The sequence below is a fragment of the Homarus americanus genome, unplaced genomic scaffold, assembly GCF_018991925.1.
Source record: "Homarus americanus isolate GMGI-L3 unplaced genomic scaffold, GMGI_Hamer_2.0 scaffold46197, whole genome shotgun sequence".
Lineage (NCBI taxonomy): Eukaryota > Metazoa > Arthropoda > Malacostraca > Decapoda > Nephropidae > Homarus > Homarus americanus.
Window position 1 is genome coordinate 1,292,448 of NW_024723050.1, and position 26,154 is coordinate 1,318,601.

The window sequence follows — 26,154 nt, forward strand, 5'->3', positions numbered from 1 at the left end:
TTGAAACCACATGAATGACTCCAGTCATGTCTCACTTTTGTGTGTGTGTGTGTGTGTGTGTGTGTTGGGGATTTGTACACTATCAATAAATATGCAGTTAATTAAAAATTTCTCAATGTTCAAATTTCCTCAATATAACTGCATATGGCTTCAAAATTCTCCAAAGAAGTGTTAAAATTTCAAAACTCGGAACTCCCAGATGTTTAGGCTCACTTCACTCGCCACCCCACCCTCTTGGGTAGTTATAATGAGGGGAGGCCTCCACAAAGAGGCTGCCCATGGGCCTCCACAGGTCTATTTCCGGCACTGGTTCCAAGAGTTTACAACCCTCGCTCCGAAAAAGTTTGCCCTCACAGTTTTCTGGACTTGAGGCTTCTTCAATCTTGAGCTGTGACCAGTGGCGTAGCTAGAGTGTGTGCCGCCCGGGGCGGCCCTTGAGTTTGCCGCCGCCCCCCCGTGACCCTACAAAAATACATATTGCACAGTGACTCACTCTTATATATATATATATATATATATATATATATATATATATATATATATATATATATATATATATATATATATATATATATATATATATATATATATTAAATAGTTTGCCTTACTGTTGTCAGACAAAAGCCACCCCGATCAAAGTAGGGGGCTTTTGTCTGGGTGGCTTTCGTCTGGGGGGCTTTTGTCTGGGTGGCTTTTGTCGGGGGGGCTTTTGTCTGTACCCCAGTGAGGATAGTGTCTTAGTATAAAATCGCAATGCTGTGAAACAAAATCTTAATATTTAATCTCAGTACCGCAGCAAAAGTCACATCAATATTTTTTAACCAATACTTTAATATTTCTTACCTTATAGTATTATGTCTTCCAACGAAGTAAATAACTGGATCGAAAACACAAGAGAACTTAAAAGTCGTCTAGCCTCCCCTCGTCTTGTCACGATGGAGACTTGTGCAGAACTGAAGTGAATTGCTTGTAACTGGTGGATTGGTCGGCTGTACATGAACTTATATGACCCGAGACTGCATGGTTTTGCAGCTACTGGAGACGTTAATTCTTCCCTTTGTATCGGCGGCAAGTTAATCCTCGTCGTGTCTGACCTAACACCTGACCCACACCACATGAGCTCACTGGCGTACTTGTTTGAAGTTGTTTCCTTAATCCTCAACAGGTTACAGGTTGTGTGTGTGGCGGGGGGCCTCATAGCAAGGGTGTAGCTCATGACGTGGCCGTGATGATGTGGGTCAGGTGTTAGGTCAGACACGACAAGGATTAACTTGCCGCCGATACAAAGGGATGGATTAACGTCTCCAGTAGCTGCAGATATGGGTGATGAGCAGACCCAAAAGTGCCGCCCCCCCAAAAGTGGCCCGGGGCGGACCGCCCCCTAGCTACGCTAGTGGCTGTGACCCCTTGTGGGGCGAGCGTCCGCCAGCTCAAAGTAAGGACACTCGACTGAGTGGTGCCCCCTGAGATACTTATACACCTCAACTAGATCACCCCTTGCCCGTCTGTAATATAAGCTAGGCAAGTTCAGGCGCTCTAATCTCTCAGGGTAGCTGAGGTGCACTTTATAAGTACTTTATAAAATATTTATAAATGGTCTTGCAGACTACAAAACATTTTATTTTTATTTAAATGTGTTGCATGTTCTACAGTACAATACTATTGTAGTGGATACTCTCCCCTACAACTGCTGACTGATCACTTGCCGTTCGCTTACCAACCAATCAGCAGCGACTTCCACAGACCAGGCCTCACTCGCGGACCTGCGTGTACAACTGCTGACCGATCACTTGCCATCCGATACCAGCCAATCAGCAGCGAGTTCCACAGACCAGGCCTCTTGTGGGGTTATGAGATATTGGTTCACACTCAGGATGGGATGGAGAAAGAAAACTCACTATGTGCTCACTGTATACATATTGTATTGGATGTACAATGCAGCTTGTTGCTGGGTAGGTAGCATGGTAATAAGCGTTGTGTAGAGAGAGCTGGGTGGTGAGGGTGCCCAGAGTGAGGGCACGCGGCTTGAGGGACGCCTAGGTCGCTGGCGGGAGCGGGAGCCGCCAGGCTGGCGCGGAGGAGGTGTTGCTTGCTGGTGGCGCTGGGTAGAAAAGAGGGTGGCCACAGCGGTGTCAGGCCTTATAGGGCGGGGGTAGGAGTGGGTAGATAGTTGACCCCTGCTCCGTGGGCGGCGCTGGAGGCGTAGGCTGGGGAATTCGAGAAGGTTCGGTGCTTGTAGGGGAGGAATCCACTACACTCTCACTCATGGACTGCGCGGTGATGGCGCCGCTCATTTTGCACCTCGCTTCTCTGATCCTAGAGAATCGTATAAATACGCTTCAGCCTGGCCGCCTCCCTTAGCCAATAAGGTCGGGGAGGGGTGCCTAGTACCTGTACACAAGCCCTTGTGGGGTTATGAGATATTGGTTCACACTCAGGATGGGGTGGAGAAAGGAAACTCACAATGTGCTCACTGTATACATATTGTATTGGATGTACAATGCAGCTTGTTGCTGGGTAGGCAGCATGGTAACAAGCGTTGAGTAGAGAGAGCTGGGTGGTGAGGGTGCCAAGAGGAGGGACACGCAACTTGAGGGACGCCTAGGTCGCCGACGGAAGCGGGAGCCGCCAGGCTGGCGCGGAGGAGGAGGTGTTGCTTGCTGGTGGCAGTTAGTAGAAAGAGGCTGGTCACAGCGGTGTCAGGTCTTATAAGGCGGGGGTAGGCGTGGGTTGATAGTTGACCCCCGCTCCGTAGGCGGCGCTGGAGGCGTAGGCTGGGGAATTCGAGAAGGTTCGACTACTCAGCGACAAACGGTGCTTGTAGGGGAGGAATCCACTACACCTTCTCCCTCAAAGAATGGGACTAGGAATGCACAATACCTGCAAAAGCCCTCCACGCAAATTGCAGAAGACCTGTATAAGCCAAAAAGAAAAAAAAAGAAAGAAAGCAATAATAACCCAACTCTGCCAACTACTAACAAAACCCACAATCCTCCCAATACAAAAACTTAATATACCCGACATTTCTAACAACCCCCTTCCACCCCTCCTTAAAAAAAATAATATATATATATATATATATATATATATATATATATATATATATATATATATATATATATATATATATATATATATATATATATATATATATATATATATATATATATATATATATATATATATATATATATATATATATATATATATATATAAGTACATTAATCAATACAACTATACATTAACCACACAAATCAAATCACACCTAAAAATCCTACTACACCATAAATCAACTTAACTACCTGAGCCCTCCCCCAAAAAAATATCCAATCTCATAACCATACCTAAAATCCTCCCAACAACTCACCATACCTGACCTTACTAACAATATCCTCCCCCCCTTACCCCTTACTATATTGACTCACACAATAACGATTCCATGACAAAAACCCAGTGAACAAAATCCCAGTGGACAAAATCCCAGCGGACAAAATCCCAGCCTCTTATCCCAAAAGTGGACAAAAACCCAATCTCATATAAGATTAATTAATAAGATTAGGTGTAAAGACCATTCGCCTGTTATCATATTAATAATATAATATTATATTATATTGTTTTAAGGTATCGTATACAATTTATATGTGGCAAAAAAACCAAAACACCAATCCTCATCTAAAAGTGTAGAGGAGTTTGTAGGGGTATCGAGATATTAATGTTGTCTAGCACTCAGGATGGAAGGAAACTCTAATGTGGTTTTCTTATATAATATAAGTTATATGATAGACAGTCTGGTGCTGGAGGTGCCGTGTGGTGAGGGGCTGCTCAGTAGAGACGTTCGGTGAGTAGCGTGTTGAAGGAGGTAGATGTGCAGGAGCTTCGTTAGAGAAGATGTTGCCTGTTGCTGGCCTCCTGGTTGAATGAATGCTGACAGCGTGGAGCTTGCTGGAGGAGGTGTTGCTTGTTCAGGAAGATGGGCAGAATGAATCTCAATGGAGAGACAGAGCTTATATACCCAGCAGCAGCCGCCAGTCCTCTATGAATCATGTTGGGAAAACCCAGAAAGTCGCCGGTGACTAGTTTCGTTGCTAGGCTACCGTACCATCTGGCGTCAGCTCTCGCTTGGTTGCTAGGATACGGCAGCGCGTCGGAATGCGATACGCAGTTGTAGGGGAGACGTCCACTACAAGTTCCTACAGGGTGTTGGAGCATGCATTCGTTTCAAGTGATTATTCATAATTATGTTTACATAAATGGAGCATAATTTTGTGAGCATGAAATAAATTTATATATTGAATATTGTTTATTGTATCAATTTGACCTTAAAATTTTGTTTAAAAGTTTGTTTCTTTTTATATATATGAGACTGAATTTTATTTTATTTATTTTATTTTATTTATGAGACTCGAATTTTGAATGTTGAATTTTTTTTTAAATATGAGACTTTTTTTATTTACAAGACTGGGATTTTGTCCGCTGGGATTTTGTCCACTGGGATTTTGTCCTGTAACCCACAACAACCACCCCCCCCCCCTAAGCAATCCTATTTCAGCACAAATCAACATACCACCTTCACCCCCAACCAATCCCCAAATACAACTCCCCCCCACAACCAATCTCCAAACACAACAATCCCCCCCAGACAAAGCCTTACATAAATACTACAACTTTCTAGAACCAAATCAAACATACCCAACCTCTGTGACATCCACTCTCAATAAAATCGACCTAACTCAAAATTGAAACCAATCAACCTATATCTCATTCTCATCTCCGTTCATAATTTGACAAAAAAGCTCAAATCTGTCTCCTGCTATTACTAAAAACTCTCCTACGATACGCTCATCCTTCCTTACTACGAATACTTTGACATTTCAAGCTCAAAGATTCAAAACTCTTCCTCCAACTCGCTCCGTTCCTCTTTAACATAGCTCAAAGACTTTGCCTTCATCTTTCTCCAAACAACCCTACGACTAGTTACATTTCCATTTTCCCCTTCCTTGTTTCTTTGACCGTGGGTGCCTGTGCGTCTGTCCACCTGCGCTTCTCTGCTTGCGCCACCGCCGTGGCGGGGCGGTTCTTCCTCCGCTTTGCCAACACTGCCTGAGCTAAGACGACAACCAGAGCACCCGCGTATGCCCTTTGCCTGCCCGATATGACTCCCGGCCCCACCCCCCTCTGCCTCGTCCTGATTGTGATTGTTACACCACCCAACCATCTGGGTACATTACCTACCCCCTCACGCAAGCGGTGTTAGCCACTGCACCTGTTCTCTCCTTCTAAAATTCACTTCAATCCTCCCTTTATCCTTCCCCTGAACCTCCTTCCCCCCTGTCACTAGCATTTAAGCAAGCAAGCGTGGACATCGTTCTACTCCACTCGCCAGAACCAGCAAGACCTCTCAACAAGCTCCTCAACCAACAAGACCTCTCAGCAACTCCTCACCACACAGCAACTCCCTAGCACTGCACTTAGTGCGAGTTCTCCTACGTGTACGTATGTATGTGAGCCTATCAAAGAGAAGATAGACAAACAGAGAAATTTGACAACTGGCCACATACAGTACGCTACACTATAATTAATTTCATTAAATTGAATAGCTATGCTACCTTTATTGTCTAATAATCATATTGACTTGTTACATATTTTTTATCAGTTCAGGCAGCAAATGTAAGAACCATTTACAGAGAACATAAACATCATCAAATTAAAAAGGCATACTGTACATGCAAAATATAAGCATACTCATGACAACCAGAAGCAGCAATAATTAAAGCATAACATGAATAGTGCACAACAATTACTAATACACATCTCAAAAAAAAAGCATTCATGCATCACTTACTGAGGAAAATAACTACTACTTTACACAGTAAGTATATGCAAAAGCAAAAAGTAGCCATGCAAAACAAAATTGCGAAAGGCAAGCATATAGTGTGAGGTTATGAGATGTTGGTTCACACTCAGGATGGGATGGAGAAAGGAAACTCACAATGTGCTCTCTGTATACATATTGTATTGGATGTGCAATGCAGCTTGGTGTTAGCAAGGTAGGTAGATACCTACCATGGGTGCTGGGGGGTGGCAGCGTGGGTCCAAGCGTGATGTAGGGAGAGCTAGTTGGTGAGTGTGCCCGGAGAAGGACCAGCTTGTGGGTCGCCATGGTCGCCGGCGGGAGCGGGATCGCCAGGCAGGAGCGGAGGAGGGGGAGGTGTTGCTTGCTGGTGGCTGTAGGTAGAAAGAGAGAGGTCACCACGAGGTGAGGTCTTATATAGTGAAGGTAGGCGTGGCTTGATAGTTGACCTCAGTTATGTTAGGCGGCGCTGGTTGCCGACCTTGACCACGAGGCGCAGGCTGGGGAATTCGAGGGTCGGCGAGTCAGCGACAACGGCGGTTGTAGGGGAGGAATCCACTACAATAGTACAACAACATGCTGCATAAGATTAGGGCAGTACAGTATTGTTGGATGTCCAAGTCATAAATTTCTACATTGTACTGGTGGACATATTAAGTGGTATGTGTACTGCAGTGAAATTTAAATATTTAGCATTCTCTAAATGAAAATATTCACTTGTAACAGGTATTTGTTTATTTATTGCTAAATTATTGGGTTAATTCATGTTCATACTTTTGATATCTGAAGTATGCTGGGAATAAATCTAGTCAAGATGACTATTTTTACTGGGAGTTTTAAGCCCTTCATTGTACATTCTAATACCTGTATAAACAAATAGTCAAGTACACTTCCCTTTAAATTAACCTGCTTAATGTATCAACAAAAAAGTGAGTATAAATACATTTACCATTAGCAGCATGTCCATCACCACCATCTGATAGACCATCTGTTAAACATTGGTTAAAGATTACTCATCATCGTATCAACTTCTGTATCAAATAATAATTAGTATTGCTTTTGTTAAGGAATACTGGTAAACTGAGCAGTGATCACCCACAGACAACATGAGATGTATTTAGTTGATGTAGTGTTTTAGTGTTTCTCAGCCAAGTTATACATCTGGAATGATGAACTTTCTAGGATCAATTATCTAAGGAAATTGAGTTGGAACATGAGAATGATTACTGATACCTTTGTCAATAAGCTGTGCTACCATATTTTCAATGGGTCACAGCTCAAGATTGAAGCCGCAAGTCCAGAAAACTAAGAGGGGTAACTTTTTCGGAGTGAGAGTTATGAACTGTTGAAACAATCTGCCAGAGAGTGTTATGACTGCATCGAGTGAGAGCTCTTTCAAGACCAGACTTGACAAGCTCTGGAGCAGGTTCAGATACATTCAGGAGTCAGTGCGCGCCCAGTACTTGCCAACTGAGACGTGACTGATCGCCCAAGCGGCTAACGAGGCGATCAGTGGTGAAGTTTTAGTTTAACAAATTTATTGGCAAAGCTTGTAGTACAGTTTGGCTATTCTGAGTAATTTGGTCAGGTCTTGACACTAAGGGTGGTATCACTTCTCACTGCCACGCAGGACAGAGGTTCATACACAAAGAAATACATCATATTCATTAACAGCTATATATGTATAGAGGTCAGATTCATGTGGGTAATGTCACTGTTCACTACCATGCAGGACAGAGGTTCGTACACAAAGAGATGCATCATATTCATTGACAAAGAGATGCATCATATTCATTCAGTATATATATATATATATATATATATATATATATATATATATATATATATATATATATATATATATATATATATATGTGTGTGTGTCAGATTTATGTGGGTAATGTCACTCTTCACTGCCATATAGGACAGAGATTCGTACACAAATAATGCATCATATTCATTGACACTACAGTATATATAGGTCAGGTTCATGTGGGTAATGCCACTGTTCACTGCAATGAAGGACAGAGGTTCGTACACAAAGAAGGAAATACGTCATATTCATTAGCAGTATATATGGGTCAGTGGTTCACATACATTGGAGTCATAAGAGGTTAAAAGTAAAAATAATAAGCATTACCAGTCACTATTTCACCATGCCCAGTGGCCAGTCTAAAACAAACAGCCGACACAATATTTCCCGCCATCTAATCAGTGCCATCTAGTGGCCAGACGAGCGCAATATGGGATCTTAAGATGCATGTCCTATATACTTTCCTTGGCTACTGCTATATAACCTCAGGTTGGCTAGGGGAAATTGTTTTGTAGATAGCTATTATTGTTACCGGTAATACATAATGTCAATTTAAGAAAATTTCATTAAATATTTTTTTATTATTTTTTTATGAAAAAATCACCGTGGTACAATTTAGGAAAATACATAGGTATAATCACAAAAAATTCCCTAGTTGAAGCTAATCTAGGGAATTTCACAAATTATACTCACAGATATGCAATTATCATATTAGACGGTAGAATTTTGAAATTGTGAATAAGTATAGTCTGCTCATAACTACTTTTTTATGAAAAAAAACAAGCTTGAGATAAATTAAAAAATATATATTTTGAGCCGCTGAAGATTTCTGTATAGTATGTTAAATTGAATTACGAACAGATCGTTCAATTATATATTTTCAGCTACCAAGAAGAAACCAAATCTAATATAATATTACATAATCTGTATATTGTAGAATAGTTTCAGTTAGCCTAGATCAGGTTTGATCTAAGTCTGAAATATAAAATGGTTCGCAGGTATGTCGTGTGACTTCAGTAACATTACTCAATTTTAGTCATTTACAGGGTGATGACAATACAGAAGAATTTATGACTTCAAAAAAGTTGGATAAAAAATTATGTTTAAAAAATTAATAATCAATATATATACATTATATATTAGAATTTCATTACCGAAGTAAATCTATTTAGCTGAGATGGTTAAACGCCAATTGATGTAATTATATATGCCACTTATCAGCTTATCAGCCTTACAGTGTTAGTACAGGAGGAAACCGGGGACCTGGAAACCTGTGGTGTTTGGTAGGGCCACACTGGATAACACCCTTCTCACGTGTGTCCGGGCCGAGGCTCGAACCCTTGACATAGTGGAGAGAGTTGTGCTCGTTACTGCTGTACCACCAATAGGTTGATAAAACTATAGATAAGCATATAGGTAGATAGATAGAATATTCATTTATTAAGTAAATAGTCATACGAGTTGACACTGATTCAACATGTGTAAAAACAACACAATTTAAAAATAATTGAGAGCAATAATAATAATTATTTTCAAATTTCCGGTATTCTCCATTTTTTAACAATCTTCATGATAATAAAAAAATATAATTTTTACTAAGTTTCATAAATATAATTAAGTAATTTAAATATAAAACGTATTAATATATTATGGTAGTCGTCTGTCGTTGGTTGAGGAGTGTGAACGTGCACGTGTTCTGTTTACAAGTGTTGTCACGCTGGTGCGTGGTGGTGGCCGAGGACAACCATGGCCATTCACAAGGATAGTATATTTCGTAGGCAAATCATTCAACTTGGCGAGAACAACGAAACTTGTCACGAACTATTTAAACAGTGTTTAGAAAAAAAGGTAAGCATGATTATCTTTAAATTGTGTGGTTATGGTGAAGAGTAATTTTTCACTTTGCCACTCCTATAGCGTTGGACTATATTTGCGCTAGTTATTTACTGAATATTCGTTTTAATGCTTTTGTAATGGGAATTAAATTGTTTAATAAGACAAACAGGAATGATCTGGAAAATTAAATGACAAACCACAAAGTCACGTTGATATGCAGTCTGAGCAATTATCATCTTTGCCAATGATCGGCCTGGTTGTTAGCCGCATAAGAACATAAGAATGGAGGAAACTGCAGCGGGCCTATTGGCCCATACTGGGCAGTCCCGTTTACACCCAACCCCTATTGCTCATATGAGCATCCAACCTATGTTTGAAGCAATTCAGCGTATTCGAGTTAATGATGATATTTGGTAACTTGTTCCATTCATCCACTACTCTGTTTCCAAACCGGTGTTTACCTATTTCACGCCTAAATCTAAATTTGTTTAATTTAAAACCATTGTTACGAGTTCGCTCCTGGTTGGATAGTTTGAGTACCTTTGTAATGTCCCCTTTGTTTAGCCCTGACTTCCATTTATACACCTCTATCATGTCGCCCCTCGCTCTACGTCTCTCGAGGGAGTGCAAATTATGATGCCTTAACCTGTCTCTGTGCTCAAGGTTCCTAATGCCCGGGATTAGTCTTGTCATTCTCCTCTGGATTCTTTCCAAGGATTCTATATCCATTCTGTAATACGGTGACCAGAACTGAACTGCGTAATCCAGGTGAGGTCTCACAAGTGCAAGATATAATCTTAAGATGACTTCGCTAGTCTTATAACTAATAATAATAATAATAATAATAATGATAATAATAATAATAATAATAATAATAATAATTAACGGTTTATTGAAAGAGCATCGCAGCCAGAAGGCTGAAAATATAAAGTTACATAATTGGGGAATGGGTTTCGATTTACAAATAATATACAAGTAACATAAGTGATACAAATAAGATATATAATAACTAGATGGGGAAAAGCTTAAACTACAGGGCATTTCAACATAGTGACAGTGCAAGAAGTAGGATTTACTGGGAGTGAATACACTGGTTTATTACAAGTTACTGATAATTTTTACAATGCTTGGGACTGGGCTGTTCTTATAGCGATCAGTTCGTGCACGTATGGGCTGGATGCGGTTGTGGTGTCGGACAGTAATTCTAGGGCTAGGGACCTCAGGTGGTAGTATGAACCCAAGTACTTTATTAGCCTTGTTACGAGCAAAAACACATTGTTTACTTGGCTTAAGATTCCTACTTATCATTACTCCTAAATCTCTCTCACAGTCGGGTTTCTCAATGACATCGTTGTTCATCTGGTAACTGGTTTCCCTGTTTACATCTCATATACTGAGTACTTTACATTTGTTCACATTGAATTTTATCTGCCATTTTTCAGACCATTCGAAAAATTTGTTTAGATCTTCCTGTAGTTTTGTGGAGTCCTCGTCAGATTTAATTACACGCCCTATTTTAGTGTCATCAGCAAATTTGCTTAAGTTGCTGTCTACGCCGATATCTATGTCGTTTATGTATATAATAAATAATAATGGTCCAAGTACCGAGCCTTGGGGAACTCCACTAGTGACGTTGCTCCAATTGGATTTAGTGCCGTTAATGCTCACTCACTGTTTCCTGTCCTGTAACCATGTCCTAATCCATTTTAGAATATCTCCTTTAATGCCATGAGCCTCCACTTTTCTTATTAGTCTTTTGTGGTCGAAGGCTTTGCTAAAGTCGAGACATACCACATCATAATTGTGCCCCTCGTCCACTGATTCGAAAACAGATGAAAAGAATGTTAATAGATTAGTTAGACATGAATGCTCGCTTGTGATGCCATGTTGGGAATATTTGATCAACTTGTGCTTCTCCAGGTGATTTCGAATAGTTTGAAATTATTGCTTCCAGTAATTTGTCTACATTTGATGTTAGACTAATTGGACGGTAGTTAGAGGATAGTGATCTATCTCCCTTCTTGAAAATCGGTATTACATTTGCTATCCTCCAGGATTCTGGTACTACACCTGTTTTTAAGGACATGTTAAACAACTTTGCTAAGGGCATACTAAGCTCTTCCTTACATTCCTTTAATACACTGGCAAATATCTCATCGGGACCTGGTGACTTATTAGGCTTTAGTTTGTCTATTTGCTTACTAACATCGTTACGAGTCACTACTATCTCGCTTAATTTATTTTCTACACTATCTCTGTATAGAGTCGGTGCCTCGGGTATCATGTTTAACTTTTCGGTGGTGAAAACTGTTGAAAAATATTTATTCAGATTGTTGATCATTTCTCCATCGTTATCAGTTAGCTCGCCGGTATCCGACTGAATTGGTCCAATCTTTCTTGTGTTTTAGTTTGATACAATTGATGTAATCCCTTGGGGTTTGACTTCACCTCCCTTGCTACCTTCAGTTCATTATTCCCCTTTGCTTTTCTTATCTCCGTCTTAACCCTACCGGCCAATACCTTATAATAATCTCGGAGATAAACTTCACCACAATTTAATCTCCTACCTATAGCCTTCCTTTGTTAAATAATGTTCTTTAAATAATTATTTATCCATTTAGGGTCATTGTTGTTTAATCTGAGTTTTCTGTATGGTATGTTCTGCCTTTGTGTGTTAAGTAACTCATTATTTAAATTATTGTAGAACTCGTCAACCTGAGATCTCGTTATCAGGTCATCCTCAACCGTGAGGTCTCCAGGTAAGGTGAGGTTGCCCTCTGTGGGTACATTGTGTGAGGACACCTCATGTGAGGTCATGTAATTCACCCCCAAGTGTGATACCCCTTCTCTCAGCTGCCTCTTCAAACTATCAAAGTTTGCCCTTCTGAAATCTGGGTCTTTAGTGGAATTTTCCTTGCGGCTGCCCTGAAATTCTAACTGGTGTGAGCAATACTATTCCAATGGAAACATTCGACATTGGAAAGTCTACAATTTATGATATAAAAAAGGCAAAGAATAAAATTCTAGAATTCACAGCTTTTTCTTTAAAACTGTTCGTTTTGATAAATGAAGCATGCTATATTTGCTGATGAATAAACTATCAAAATGCACCTGTTCATCTCTTCTTTATTCCTCCTTAAATTTGAATTTTAAAAGTACTGCCTGAGAATCCGGAAAATCTGAAAATCCGAACCGACCCAATCCCCAAGCAGTCCGGATTTTTGGACTTCTACTGTATATCGATTTTTTCTGTACATACCAATGCCCTGATTTAATCCATTTTGTTTCTCGTACTTAGACTGTTTGCGTAGTAGACATTTAAGTTAGTTGTGTTCTGATTCCTCTCTTTGTTGCGTTTAGGTTTTAACTCCCTGCCTAATTTAGTTTTGTCATAATTCCCAGCCAGGGTTACCACCCCATCCCTAGACAGATGCACCCTATCACTAGCATAACGGTCCCTTCTGCCATAGAAGTTGTTCCAGTTGTCAATGAATGGGACTGATATTGACTTGCAATATCTGTCAAGACAGCCGTTGACACCAACTGCCCTTGACTACCATACATCACCATAAGAGCCCGCATCGATAGATATTAGAATAGCACCATCCCATCTATTGTTAAAATAATAAACAACTCCTGATTTATGTACTGTACGGCCCTGTAAATGTATTGAACGTATATCATCATGTCTAAATCACATGTAAGTTTGTATATTTTCAGCCACCGGCTGCAACTCTATTAATAAACCGTTTATTATTATTATTATTATTATTATTATTATTATTATTATTATTATTATTACCTCTTCTTCTAGGCAAGACACCACATACTATCAGGATCCTTCCCCTATCTCTAACCTTCTCCAGCGCCTCCCTATACCTCTTGAAAAGTTCCTCACTCCTAACCTTTCCTATGTTGTTACCTCCTACACTAAGACACACTACTGGCTTGGTACCCTCCCCTGACAGAACCCCATCTATCCTCTCAGCTACATGCCCTATCCCAGCCCCAGGAAAACACACCCTAGTCCTACATTTCCCATCTCTTGCACAAAAAGTCCTATCTAAGAACCTCACCTGGCTGTCCCCAACTACCACGACCTTACCACTGGGCAGGGTCTGAACAACTGGCCTTTTCTCTCCTGGCACCACACCGTCCTTCCTCGTCCTGCCTCTTCTCTTCCTCGCCAGCTTCCTCCAACACTTGGTAGGGGTTACTGCACTCCACACCCTGGTCAACTTTCCTGTCTGACCCTAGTCCCCTTGGAGACAACCACGCTCCACGCCTGCTCCTCCTGACCCTCCTTTGCTTACCTGAAGGAGTTCAGTCCTGAGGACCACATTCTCCCCCTTTAAAATGTCTATCTCTCTCCTCAACTGCTCCAGCTGACTTAACAGAGTGGCCAGGGGGTCGTCATTCCTCACACACTGTCCCTCTTCCCGCACAACACAACGATCCACGGCGGCCATTTCCTATGGTCACTAACATGAGCACTTAGGGCACGTCCTTCTCCAAGCTATGTCAGGTAGCGTCTGAGCTAGGTCAAACGGGTAGTGCTCAAATGAGCTTCATATTGGGTGTTGAATATTCTAGTAAAAATTTAAATAAATCATGAAACAATAATAATAATTTAAAATATAACACCTAAACAGTGACATATTTCTATTTATTTGTTACTTTAGAACTCTTTTAGTTTTATTTTATCATTGTAGGTAGTAGGCAGCTATCAAACAGGGAGGTACTACTGCCTGGGAAGCTATTGGAAGCATAATGTGTTGTCTAATGGTAGACCCTGCTCCTATATGGCATCACAAATATTGTGACCAAGTCCCAGGTTGCTAATCTGACTTTCTGCCTCATTTACACACAATTGCAGGGTCTCAATCGTTTTTTTTACTTGACAACACAACATACATATAGCATTTCTCACTTTGATTTTGTTTTTCATTTTTGTAGTTTTTTATATTTCATTATTATTATTATTATTATTATTGTTATTATTATTATTATTATTACGTATTATTACAGTGTTGCCATTATTATTATTATTGTTTTATTTTACTTTTTATTATAAATTTTATTTACTATGAATTATAATTATTATTACATCCCTCCCCAGGCCCCGATGTAGGTCATTGACCTGTGCCCGGGTGGGCTAATCCCAAAAAAATATAATTTTCAGGGTCTTCTTTGACCAGCCAGCCGTCGCCACTTTTAAACAAACTTCACGATGCACCCATTTCTTTTCTTTAGCTTTTGCAGATGCCACACTTGCTTTAGCAATTGAAGAACTATAGTACAATCCTGCAAGGCCTCAACTCTAGTAACGGAATCCATGGCAAACCTCGTCTAGATGCTTTGCTGTTGTTTTTGTTGCGTTGGGCTGATGCGCCAACAAAACATCCCAGTGTGATGCAAATGTATCTTTGTTTTGCTGGCCGGACCGTGTATGCCAAACATGTTGGGAGAAGTGCTCAGTTTGCCACCATCTTTAAACAGTGAAATTGAGGCATTTTTAAATATCTTTTCTATGGAAAATCAGCAGCGGTGTATTTGTCAATACAGTAATTACCTTAATTTTTTTTTAGTTTTCTCTATGATTATAAATCACCTGTAGTGGGCAGGTCGTTTAGGACGAGGGATACTGTGGGGTAAAACAAGGTGAAAACTAATCATATGACACTAAAATGATGTGTCTGTGCTTTGTACAAAAAAAAATTAATTATATGCCACAAATATTCAGCCATAATATCTGCTGTGTTGTCATCTGCTCTGTGCTTGTTTATGCTCGGACCAAGTGGGTTGCTCGGTCTGAGTGTACTGTCACGTCTACAATAAACATAAAATTACACCATGCTGCTTCAAGAAAGTTGCCTTTATTGCTAATGTTCCAGATATCAAAGTAAGTACATTTTGTTTAATATGCCAAGGGAGTCTACCCTTCCAGCTAGAAAGTTAGGTAAGGTTCCGTAGATTTCCTTGGTTTGGTTAGGTTAAGTGCATTGTCGTTTCATTTTTATTGCTTATTATTGTCCAAAGAACATCTGTGGAAAAAATGGATGAAATCGAATAATGCTTTCTGCTCCAGGGTTACCATAAATTGCAAATGACCTATAATATGCATGGGGTGTCCAGGCAGTTAGCAGGGTAACTTAGGTCATTTGCGAGAGAAATGTTGTAGAAGAAAAGTGGGTCAATATATAGAAAATGACACCAGACAACTGAATATTGAGTCATATATGGGGAGATAGAGAGGAAAAAAAAATTATAATGTTTCCATCAGAAATTTTTAATTTTCGAGTAAAATTAAAAAAGTGAAGTACAGTACAGTGGTCTCTCGGTTAACGAACACAATTCGTTCCAGAGCGTTGTTCGTTAACCGAATCCATTGTTTCAATGGGTATTTGGTTCCAGCTCACCGAAAAGTACTGTACATACAAAGTAAAAAAAAAAATGCAGTAAAGTACATTTACTTTGAGGTGTGTATGTAGAAGGTTCCTGGTTGATGATGATGATGGGAATTAGAAGTAGGGAGTGGAGGAGAAGGTAGAAGTGAAGGAAGTGGGGATGGAGGAGAAATCACCTTTCGGGGACCCATGCATGATGACGTCATTTCACCAATAAATTTTAAGTTCACTAGGTGTAATTCAAGATTATTTTATTTAAATCAACACTGCACTGCACTATATATTATCAATATGTTAACTAAATTTCAGAATGACCAATAATTTCAATGTAAAAATGCAAAAATATTCAAGACACTAACAAAATTGATGATCACTCCACTGTCAACAAAGCCCAACTGACGCCTGGTGGCTGAGTCAAGTGTCTGATTGGCACACAAAAAACTAGTTCCCTGTACTGCATATATTATCAATATGTTATATGACTAGTAATTTTAATATAAAAAATACAAAAATATTAAAGAGCACAACTTTCTTGATATTTACTTCACTGGAAATGAATGTAAGCATAGAACAGTTTACTGAATTGGCAGACTAGCCCATCATCCCAACAAAACGTGATGTTTGTAAGGATTTTGTTAATCGAAGTTTTGTTCGTTAACCGAATTGAAGATCCTTATGAGAGGTAATTTGTTAACCAAAATTTCGTTAACCGAGGGACCACTGTATAATATTTGGCCAATCAGCCAGAGGCGGCTCCAGAATTTCTATATAGGAGGGGTTTAGGGGTGGCAATCTGGTTGGAAGAGGGGCCTAGGGGACTTGTCTCAAAGCTACGTTTGCAGAGCAAGCACCCTATTTTTTTTTACTTAGAATGTTTATTACATATCAATAAAAATAGCAGTTTTCTGAAGATGCATTTATTCACACTTTACATAAGATTGAGAAACCATGCAATGGACGAGTTGACAGTCAAAAGTTTTTCGTAAGATGGCAGGTCAATGGATAAAGCAAACGCTTAAATTCACTATAGTACAGTAATGATATTTTAAAATAAATTGGGCCAAAAAGTGTCAAAAGCTCTGTGATTGGTTGTGACATCACTGGTTTGGGTGAACTTCCCAGTGGTTGGTTGTGATGTCACTGGTTTGGGTGAACTTCCCAGCGGGTGGAAGCCAGCTGTAGTTGTCCAACCTTCTCGGCTGATCGGCTCAGTATATAAATACTGTATTATTAGATAATTAATTGTGCTTTATTGTGCAACACAGTAATACTATTTTGAATATATAAATATTACTAAGCACAGTAACTAATTCAATGGATATTAGCTGCCCATACAACAAATTTCAAAATATAAACATTCCAAACAATATTGATATTATTTTGGTTTTGGTCATCTGGGGAACCTTAAGATTCTAACTATTGGATTAAGTACTTTAAACAATAAGACACATTATCTGTACAGGATTTCTGTCGCAAAACATTTTTCGATCGCACAAGAAAACATACACCATAGGATAGGTTAGGGTACAAGGTTAGCTTAACATACATCGGAAGGGGGGGGGGGGTAGTAACCCAAAACTAGTGATTGCCGATAGAAATGAAGGTCTAAATCTTTCATAACACTTAGCAAACCATCAGAAAAAAAAACATAGTCTGCATGTTTAAGTACAGGGATGACCAAAACATAAAATTTACCCAATATAGCCTATTGCAAATCTAAACATCAAAACACTTATGGTAGTTATAATAAAATTTTACCTATTAATTAATATAAATGATATATCCCAGTGGTTCATTAGTAAATCATCAAAACAGTAACAGCACTATGTTGTCATGTTTAGCTAGCATCAGATATTATAAAAAAAGTCCAGACAATGTCATCACTTCTAAATTTACTTGTATCTCCATCTAGTACTGATATACTCTGTAAATGCACTGAAAAAAAAGAGAGAATCCTACCAGGTAAGAGTACATGACAGCTGAGCTGGTGTGAACATGGGAGTTTTTTATGTCCAAAAGAACATAAGAATGTAGGAAACTGCAGCGGGGCCATACTGGGCAGTCCCATTTACTTACACCAACCCCTATTGCTCATATATCCATCCAACCTATGTTTGAAGCTGCTCTTCGCAGCATATTTCTTCACTTACGAAATGTCCAGCCATTAAAACTAACCTAAATGTAGCATTTGGGGGGTCTGAAGAGGCCACCCTTTCTACTACCTACGACTGCAGCCCTGGGGTGTTTGAAATTAGTGACGTCATTACAAATGGTGGTCCTGTTTCTAGAGAAATAAAATTATCAGGACTTTAAACTTTTATTACAAATTATATTATACCGTATCACTCTACGAATGTGGCAGAGTGTATTTCTTGTGTTTGCCCAGAACCGTCAACTCATCCATTGTACATACAAAAGAATAAGAACAACAATTACATAATGAAATTACACCAATATGCAAGCCATCAGAATAATGAAGAAGAAATTTATTTGAAAAAAATTACAGAAATTTGAAATAACTTGTACAGTATACAGCATGAATATAATATATTCATTCTACTCTCAGATGAAAGGCTCAGGGTAACTGAAAACAAAAGTTATAGCAGTGTGATTCTTTGGTTGTTGTGGTTGGAACAAAAGCACCAATAATAATCATCTTCAACATTCAGACTCGGCTCTTTTTGAATTTATAGATATAATTGCAATATCACTACTGCTGTTCATCAAGTAAGTTTGTCAGTTGCAAGCAGGAAAAACTGCGTTCACATGCTGCAGAATTAACTGGCAAAGTCACACTGATGCACACCAGCTTATACAGATCTATGAAAGCATCACGGTATGGTTTGAGCAAAGTAGCAAATTCAAGTGGAAAAGTGATAGTATGACCCTGTTGTTTATTTCTCTCAAGAAGAAGTCGTACTTGATGAAGCTCAACACTTAAATTTTCCTCTTTGATACCATAGTGAAATGCCATCGCCAGAATACAAGATTTCTCCAGAAAAGAAACATCTTGAGGATTCGGTGCTGATGAACCCTTTAGAATGCTACACGAGTTGTTTGAAAATCGTCTGTTTAATTCATTGACTAACTTGCCTATGACAGGAAAGTAAGCATGTGTACAAAATTCATGAAGTAGTCATTTTCTGATGATATCCAAGTTGAGAACCAACAACAAACTTCTGTAAATGACGTGGCTGAGATCGTTATCGCACTTTTTCTTGTTGAACATCAGTACCAGCTGCTTCACACAAATGAACTGCATCTTTCTAGATACCTGTCATGAATTTTCACAGCGTATGATAAAGTTTTTGGGAAGGCTATTCCGACAAAGTGCCTTATTATTATTTGGGGTGGCTTCTGGGGGGCTGATGGAGATTATGGGGAGGCTGCAGTCACCCCTTGGCACTGCCACTGCAATCAGCGTGAGTGTTGATGTGATGTAAAATCGTGCGCTAATCCGCATTCGCGGCCATTTGGAAGATGGCGTCTGTGTGAGATGGATGTACATTAGCTGGCTGCCACATTATTCAGTGCATTTTGGACAATGAAGCAGCAGCTGTTGTCATTTTTAGGGCTCACTGTTTTTGTTTCATCTGTAAAGTGTCCGAGATGTAATTCAGAGAATCAATACCGTGTAGATCGCCATGCATGGTATTGTGATAAGAGATGGACACTGACAAAGACGCCACTTCCTCATTCAAGTCGTATCACTCTATCCTCTTATATCTTACTTAAGGTAAGTTTCATATACATTGGTCCCTCGGTTAACGAGCACAATCCGTTCTAGAAAGTTGCTCGTTAACCGAAACCATTGTTTCAATGGGTTTTTGGGTAATTGATTCCAGCTCACCAAAAATTGCCTAAATTCAACAAAAATGGTAGAAAAGTACACTTACTTTGAGGTGTGTATGTAGAAGGCTCCTGGGTGATGATGATGATGATGGGAATTAGAATGGAGGTGGAGGAGAAGGGAGAAGAGAAGGCATTGGGGTGGAAGAGAAGTCACCCCATGGCGCCATTTCACCCATAAAATTTATTTCTCTTGGTGTAATTCAAGATTATTTTCTTTAAATCAACACTGCACTGCATTATATATTGTCAATATGTAAAATAAATTTCAAAATGACCAATAATTTGCTTGGAAACACAGAAAAAAAAGCATTTAGTTGAAGAGAGTCTCAAGCAAGATGTTACTTCCACTGAAAAGACAGAGAGACTGGCGCCTGTTTGGTGTGTTGCCAGGCTGGATGGTTTGCATGAAACTAGTTTCCTTACCTTCAATTATGTTCAATAATTGTTAAAATGACTAAAAAAAATTTAATATTAAACTTAAAATTATTGAATAGTATAAACTTCTTGATATTTACTAAAATAGTATGGAATTTAAGCCCTAAAACCGATTACTGGATTGGCGGACTAATACTGTACTACAGCTGGTGGACCGTCAAATGCAAGCGAAAACATGTTGAGGTCGGCTCGTAAGAAACTCGTTAATCGAGGGATTGCTCGTTAACCGAAGTTAAGAATCTTATGGAAGGTAACTCGTTAACCGAAATCTCGTTTACTGAGGCGCTCGTTAACCGAGGGATCGCTGCACACTAGGGGTTAGGTTAGGTTTTTTTTTTTTTTTTTTACATTGTTTGACCTTCCACTTTTTTCCAACATCTCAACTACGTACTGCTCATTTCCAATGGCAATGAGGGTCATATTTCTATTTAACTTGGTGATTTATACAAGAAAAACATATTTTCAATACAGTACTCAGTTGCCTGGTGTCATTTTCTAAAAAAAATTACTGAAAAGTGTCTTAGAATTGTCTAAACTATTGATTGCAACCATAATATTCTTAAAATTCTTTGGGTGGCAACAAGTGAAATTTTACCTTTCGGTTTCCTCCTGTGTTAACACTGGTCAATGAAGGTTGTAACAAAACAACCGACCAATTACCCAAATGGCTAGTAAGCTGATAAGTGGTGATATGATGAATTAAAATAAAATACAAGTAATCTCTCCATTAGCCGGAATCTTCAATCCCGGCAACTCGCCAGTAGCCGGAAAACAATTGAGCATTCCAAAAAATTCGAGGAAAAATCTCTCCATTCTGGACATGGAACAAATTTCCAAGGATTGCATCATGCACATTTGTGGAATATTCCAAGAAAATTTCTGTTACAAACATGGGAACAAATTTCAGACAGATTGTATCATGTTTTTAACATGTGCCAGGTGTGAGGATGGGTAGGTTCAGAGTGCTCATTAGCTATGATTAGCTACTACATACTGTCATGTGACTGCATGGGATGCCTATGATTGGCTGATGTACGAGGTCTGCCCAAAAAGAAACCAAACTTTTTAAATAGTGCGCCAACGAGCCGGCGCAGCGTGCTCAAGATGGGAGCACTGTGTAGCGGTGACTTTGACCTTTAGTCTAACACTAGCCTCATCACGCCACGTCAATTAGTCATCGAGCTACACGCGCTAGAGTGAAGGTGTGTTTAGTGCACGTGGCGATTTGTTGCAAGTTGAACAATGAAGGATCTTGAAGAGCAACATGTTTACGTGAAATTCTGTTTCAAATTGGGAAAACTTTTAAGAAGACTTTTCAAATGTTGCAACAGGCTTATGGGGAGGATTGTTTGAGCAGCACGCAATGGCACGTGTGGTAACAGCGTTTCCAAAGGGGAAGAACATCCACCAAAGACGATCCCAAATCTGGACGTCAGAGTCACTCAAATGTGGAGGTGATGTTGATCGTCTTTTTTGATTGGAAGGGCGTCGTTCATCATGAGTTTGTTCCACGTGGTCAGACAGTCAATAAAGAGTTTTACTTGGAGGTCCTGAAGCGTTTGAGGGAGGCAGTGCGAAGGAAGAGGCCTGAGGCGTGGACAAACAAGACATGGATGTTGCACCACGACAATGCACCTGCTCACACGTCACTCCTTATCTGTGACTTTTTGGTGAAGCACGAGACAACTATTGTCCCCCAGCTGCCCTTCTCTCCGGATTTGGCCCTTGCGGACTTTTTTTTGTTTCCAAAGTTGAAATCCACCCTGATAGGGTCGCCGATTTCAGACGATAGAAAAATTCGCTATGAGACCTGTGCACCAGCCCTCAAAATGCGTTCCAGAACTGGAAAAAAAAACGTTGGGAGCGGTGTATCAGCAGTGGAGGGGAGTACTTTGAAGAAGACAAGTCTGATTAAGTTGTCAGTAAAGCAAAAAATTTGTTTTTTAAAAAATTTGGTTTCTCTTTGGACAGACCTCATATCTCACAGCCTGTCTCCTCAAACTCTAACATCATGACACTCTTAGTTCATTGTCTGCTGCCATTGTACAAGCTTGTTTTCTCACCCACTGCTATTTTCGCATACGATCTGTGTTTTGCATTACAGTACAGTACTATATTGTACCAGCATATAATCAGCCAAGAATACCATTAAAGCAATGTTAAGAAGTAAAACATGATTACAGTTATGTATACTGTACTGTACTTTCAGTAAACGTGAAAGTACCATATGTACAGTATTGTACATAACAGAGTGGACGGTGTATGCTAGTGTGTAGATTGTGTATGTACAGTATACAGTGTGTACAATCCCTCCTTCAAGGAAAGAGAGGAGTGTGACAGCAACACTGGCTACCGAAGATGGTACAGGACAAAGGCAGGCTATACTATATCATCACATCACCATTTGGCCTGCCTGCATTACAAGCAAACTCAACACGATAGCATCAGTGCATACAGTACAGTATAGTCTTCATTTACGCGGTCAATTGAACCCGTGGAGGTCCACGTAAACGAAATAACAGAACATAGGGGATTAATTGAAATAGAGACTGGGCCGACTCCCAGACTACCCTTTTTCCGACACAATACGTACGTTGTAGTAAAAATAACATCTTAATTTTATGATGGTATGCACACACAATTAATATTTCAGAGAAATATCAATAATATTAGGTTTTTTAACACTTACGTTAGTAGAAGAAATGGCTGGGCACACGGGGATGGGGGGGTTGGTTCTGAGGCAGAGGGCAGATTATTGGCCCTCACCTGTATTACTTGTATCACCTGTATCGCTATCCACCACAGAGGCTTGCAGGGCCTCTTTGTCAAACCCCTCAAAGTCCATATCCTCACTATCACTGACTTGGGCTGGCTGTGGTGGGTGGCGGGTGAAGAACTCGGTAATGTTTTGTTGACTGGGCGACCTTGTGCGCACCTTGCCCGCGTCGCTTCCCATATAAATAATGGAATGAACCGTGTAAATAAAAATTGTCGGTCTGGCAAGGTGCCGCGTAACTGACCAAACGCATAAACGAAATCCGTTTAAATCGAGACTATACTGTAGTGCAGGGTATACTGTTCTTTTATTTACAATATATTGTATGTGTGCAGTGATGTTTGCATAAATAAATACAGCTTTGTATCTGTCCCTGAAAAATTCTGGGGGTTAAGAAAATTCGTCTCCATACCTGGAAAATCTCTCAACCCCAGAACTGCTCTGCACCAATTATTCTGGCTAATGAGGATATCAAATGTATGGGAAGCTTCAAATATAGGTTGGACATATACTTGTATATGAGTGATATGGGTTGGGTGTAACCGGGGCTGCCTAGTATGGGACAGTAGGCCCGCTGCAGTTTCCTCCATTCTTATTTTCTAAGTCAGGGCTTCATTGGGTTTCTGGATCAACCCTACATTTTTCACTTTGTTATTTTGTACTGATGTTATGTTGTAAAATTATATAAAACAATGATGTAGTCATAAGTATCAGTGTGACTGGAAGGGGGTTATTATTAGGATGACAATGTGAGATTTTATCTTTCAGAACTGGAACCAGAATGATTGGGAACAGGTGCTTCGGACATGTGCACAAGCTCTCCTGGATCCACAGTTAACTCTAATAGTTGGTGTACAGTTGCGCCCATGGCTCCTGGAGCTCCTGGGAAGGTCTCGAGCTGCTTCCATTAAAACCATCCAAACCGGTGGAGGGAAATCCCTTCACTTTGCTATTTGTTTGGCCCTCAGCAAGCTTGTTACCATCAGTAGCGAAGTTGTCAGGTAAGTTGATATTTCTCCCTAAGAACTGTAACCTAGGCGAACCAATTACTGTGGTTAATCCTGTGTTTCAGTGACTTAAGTTTTGGTGGTTGTGCATTACAGTAGCTGAAATTTTCTCTTCCATTTGCCATTACAGGTACAGTAGACAGTATGTAATTCTACTCCCATACACTACTTGACACCATTCATTGTGATCAGTGCATGCCAACAGCTTTATTTATATTTATTTATTTTTTTATTTATTTTTTATCCCTCTTCTGTTCACTGAAAAGGTGAGTGTGTCCCCCATAGGCCTGATGGTATACTAGGGACATTGTGGACACAACATTATGTTGTGTCCACACATTATGTTGTGTCCAGCACGACTAGCACTGTACTTGACCCCCCTTCAGCACCCTTATGACAGGAGGCAAGTGTTTTATCTGGCCAGTGCACCTCATCCCATTCAGCACTTTCCTCAATCTTTCCATCACTTTCTTTGTATTCTCCTTTATGTAATGCCATGCACCTCATAATTATAGAATCTGTTTGCCAATATTCTGCTTCCCTTTCACTCAGTACAGTGCTGTATATTTCTACCATGTTAGTATATCCTGGTCTGGTTGCTATCTGACACCGACATTTGATCCTTATTTTTATATTGTATTATTCTCTGCATCCTATTCTTCTTGCATATTGTTCTCTTGTACTGTATATCGTTTCTACTGTTTCTGTCCAGCGTCTTACTCTTGCATTCTGTGTCCATACTTAATTCCTTGTGTAGAGGGGTTTCTTTGTGCTCAATAAAATCGCCTGGCATTAGCCAATTAAAATAGTGAAAGTAGCATTCCCATAGTAAAGGGGTTAATGCCTGCTGTAGTACATTACTGTCAGATCAGTTATTCTTCTGTATAACCCCATCTTTGGCCCCTTTGATGTAATTTTATCTCTCCATACACTTTCAGTGCAACTGTTATATTTAGGGTACCAGGCTACGGTACCTTCTTTTCCTTGGCTACTTTAATGATTCAGTTCATCGGCCATGTTTCTTTCCCTCATGCATCTATTTCCCAATACCCAAAACACTTCTTCCACCATTCTGTCTCCATTCAAATTAACATTAATTTCTTAAAATTCATTGGCTTGTTTTCTATCATATGTCCTTTAGTAAGATAATCAGGATTTTCCTACCATCCTCCATAATGTAAACCAGGGTTGATCTGTTATCCTATTTTTGGTGGTGCCTCTCAACTTTCCCTTGTCGTCACACCCATTACCCCCAATGATCAGTTACAACAGTTGCTCTTGTGAGATAAAGTTTATTGTCTACCATCTTTGATATCAAGAAGTCAATATCAGCCCAACATTTTGAAATCTATTACCTAGTTGCCTGCTATTGACAGAGAACTTCTAAGACTATTGCTCAAAAATATCACTATGACCCGACATGAAGCCTCTGGACATCACTTAGAAAAGTAATTTTCCTCTTGGGTGTTACATTTCCATAGATTGAATATACAGTACTGTATGTTGGATTAATGATATGAATGTTATATTTATTTACACTACTTAATATGCTTATTCTACCAGTAAATAATTTTTTTTTCTATGCAGATTTGTACTTGTTTATTTCCAAGATGCAGCAGCACCATTTCAAAAGGAAGATGAAGACTGCAGTGAACCATCTACTAAAAAGAGAAAGAAGCAGAAGCAACAAACACCTACTGTCACAGAAAAGGAATTGTTACAGGCAACTTATGATCTCCTAAGGCATGTTGGTGGAGACTTAATTCACATGTGGAAGTGGTCACACCTCTTGTCTTACATGCATCACCACTGTGAGGAAGTACAATGGTTAGTACAGTAATGTTAGATGCATCACTTATGAATACTGTATTGTTATATGGTGTATTCTTCAATAGCTATGTTTCTTATAGAATACAGTCGGCCCTTCACATACGCGGGTTTAGCATACACGGATTCGCAAATACGCGGATTGCCCCGCCGAAGAAATATTCTGTACATTGAAGTAATTAAAGTACATTCAAATCGCGCGCGGCACCGCCCGCCGCCCCACACCGCCCGCCGCCCCACACCGCCCGCCGCCCCACACCGCCCGCCGCCCCACACCGCCCGCCACCCCACACACGCGTCACGCCACCCCGCGCTCCCTCACTCAGTCAGTCTCGCTGTAACCACGCTTG

At 39.9% G+C, this 26,154-nt stretch overlaps 1 protein-coding gene across 1 annotated transcript in view; it reads left to right on the top strand.

Annotated features, from left to right (window-relative positions):
• Positions 1–9,342: 9,342 nt before the first annotated feature.
• The window catches only part of LOC121863240 (midasin-like), a 125,984-nt gene continuing 109,172 nt past the window's right edge, over positions 9,343–26,154 (top strand). Inside the window, exons 1-3 of the mRNA XM_042361750.1 lie at positions 9,343–9,512; positions 23,739–23,971; positions 25,565–25,804. Of these exons, the coding sequence (XP_042217684.1) occupies positions 9,411–9,512; positions 23,739–23,971; positions 25,565–25,804 (575 nt within the window). The 5' untranslated portion in view covers positions 9,343–9,410. The remainder of the gene's footprint in view (positions 9,513–23,738; positions 23,972–25,564; positions 25,805–26,154) is intronic.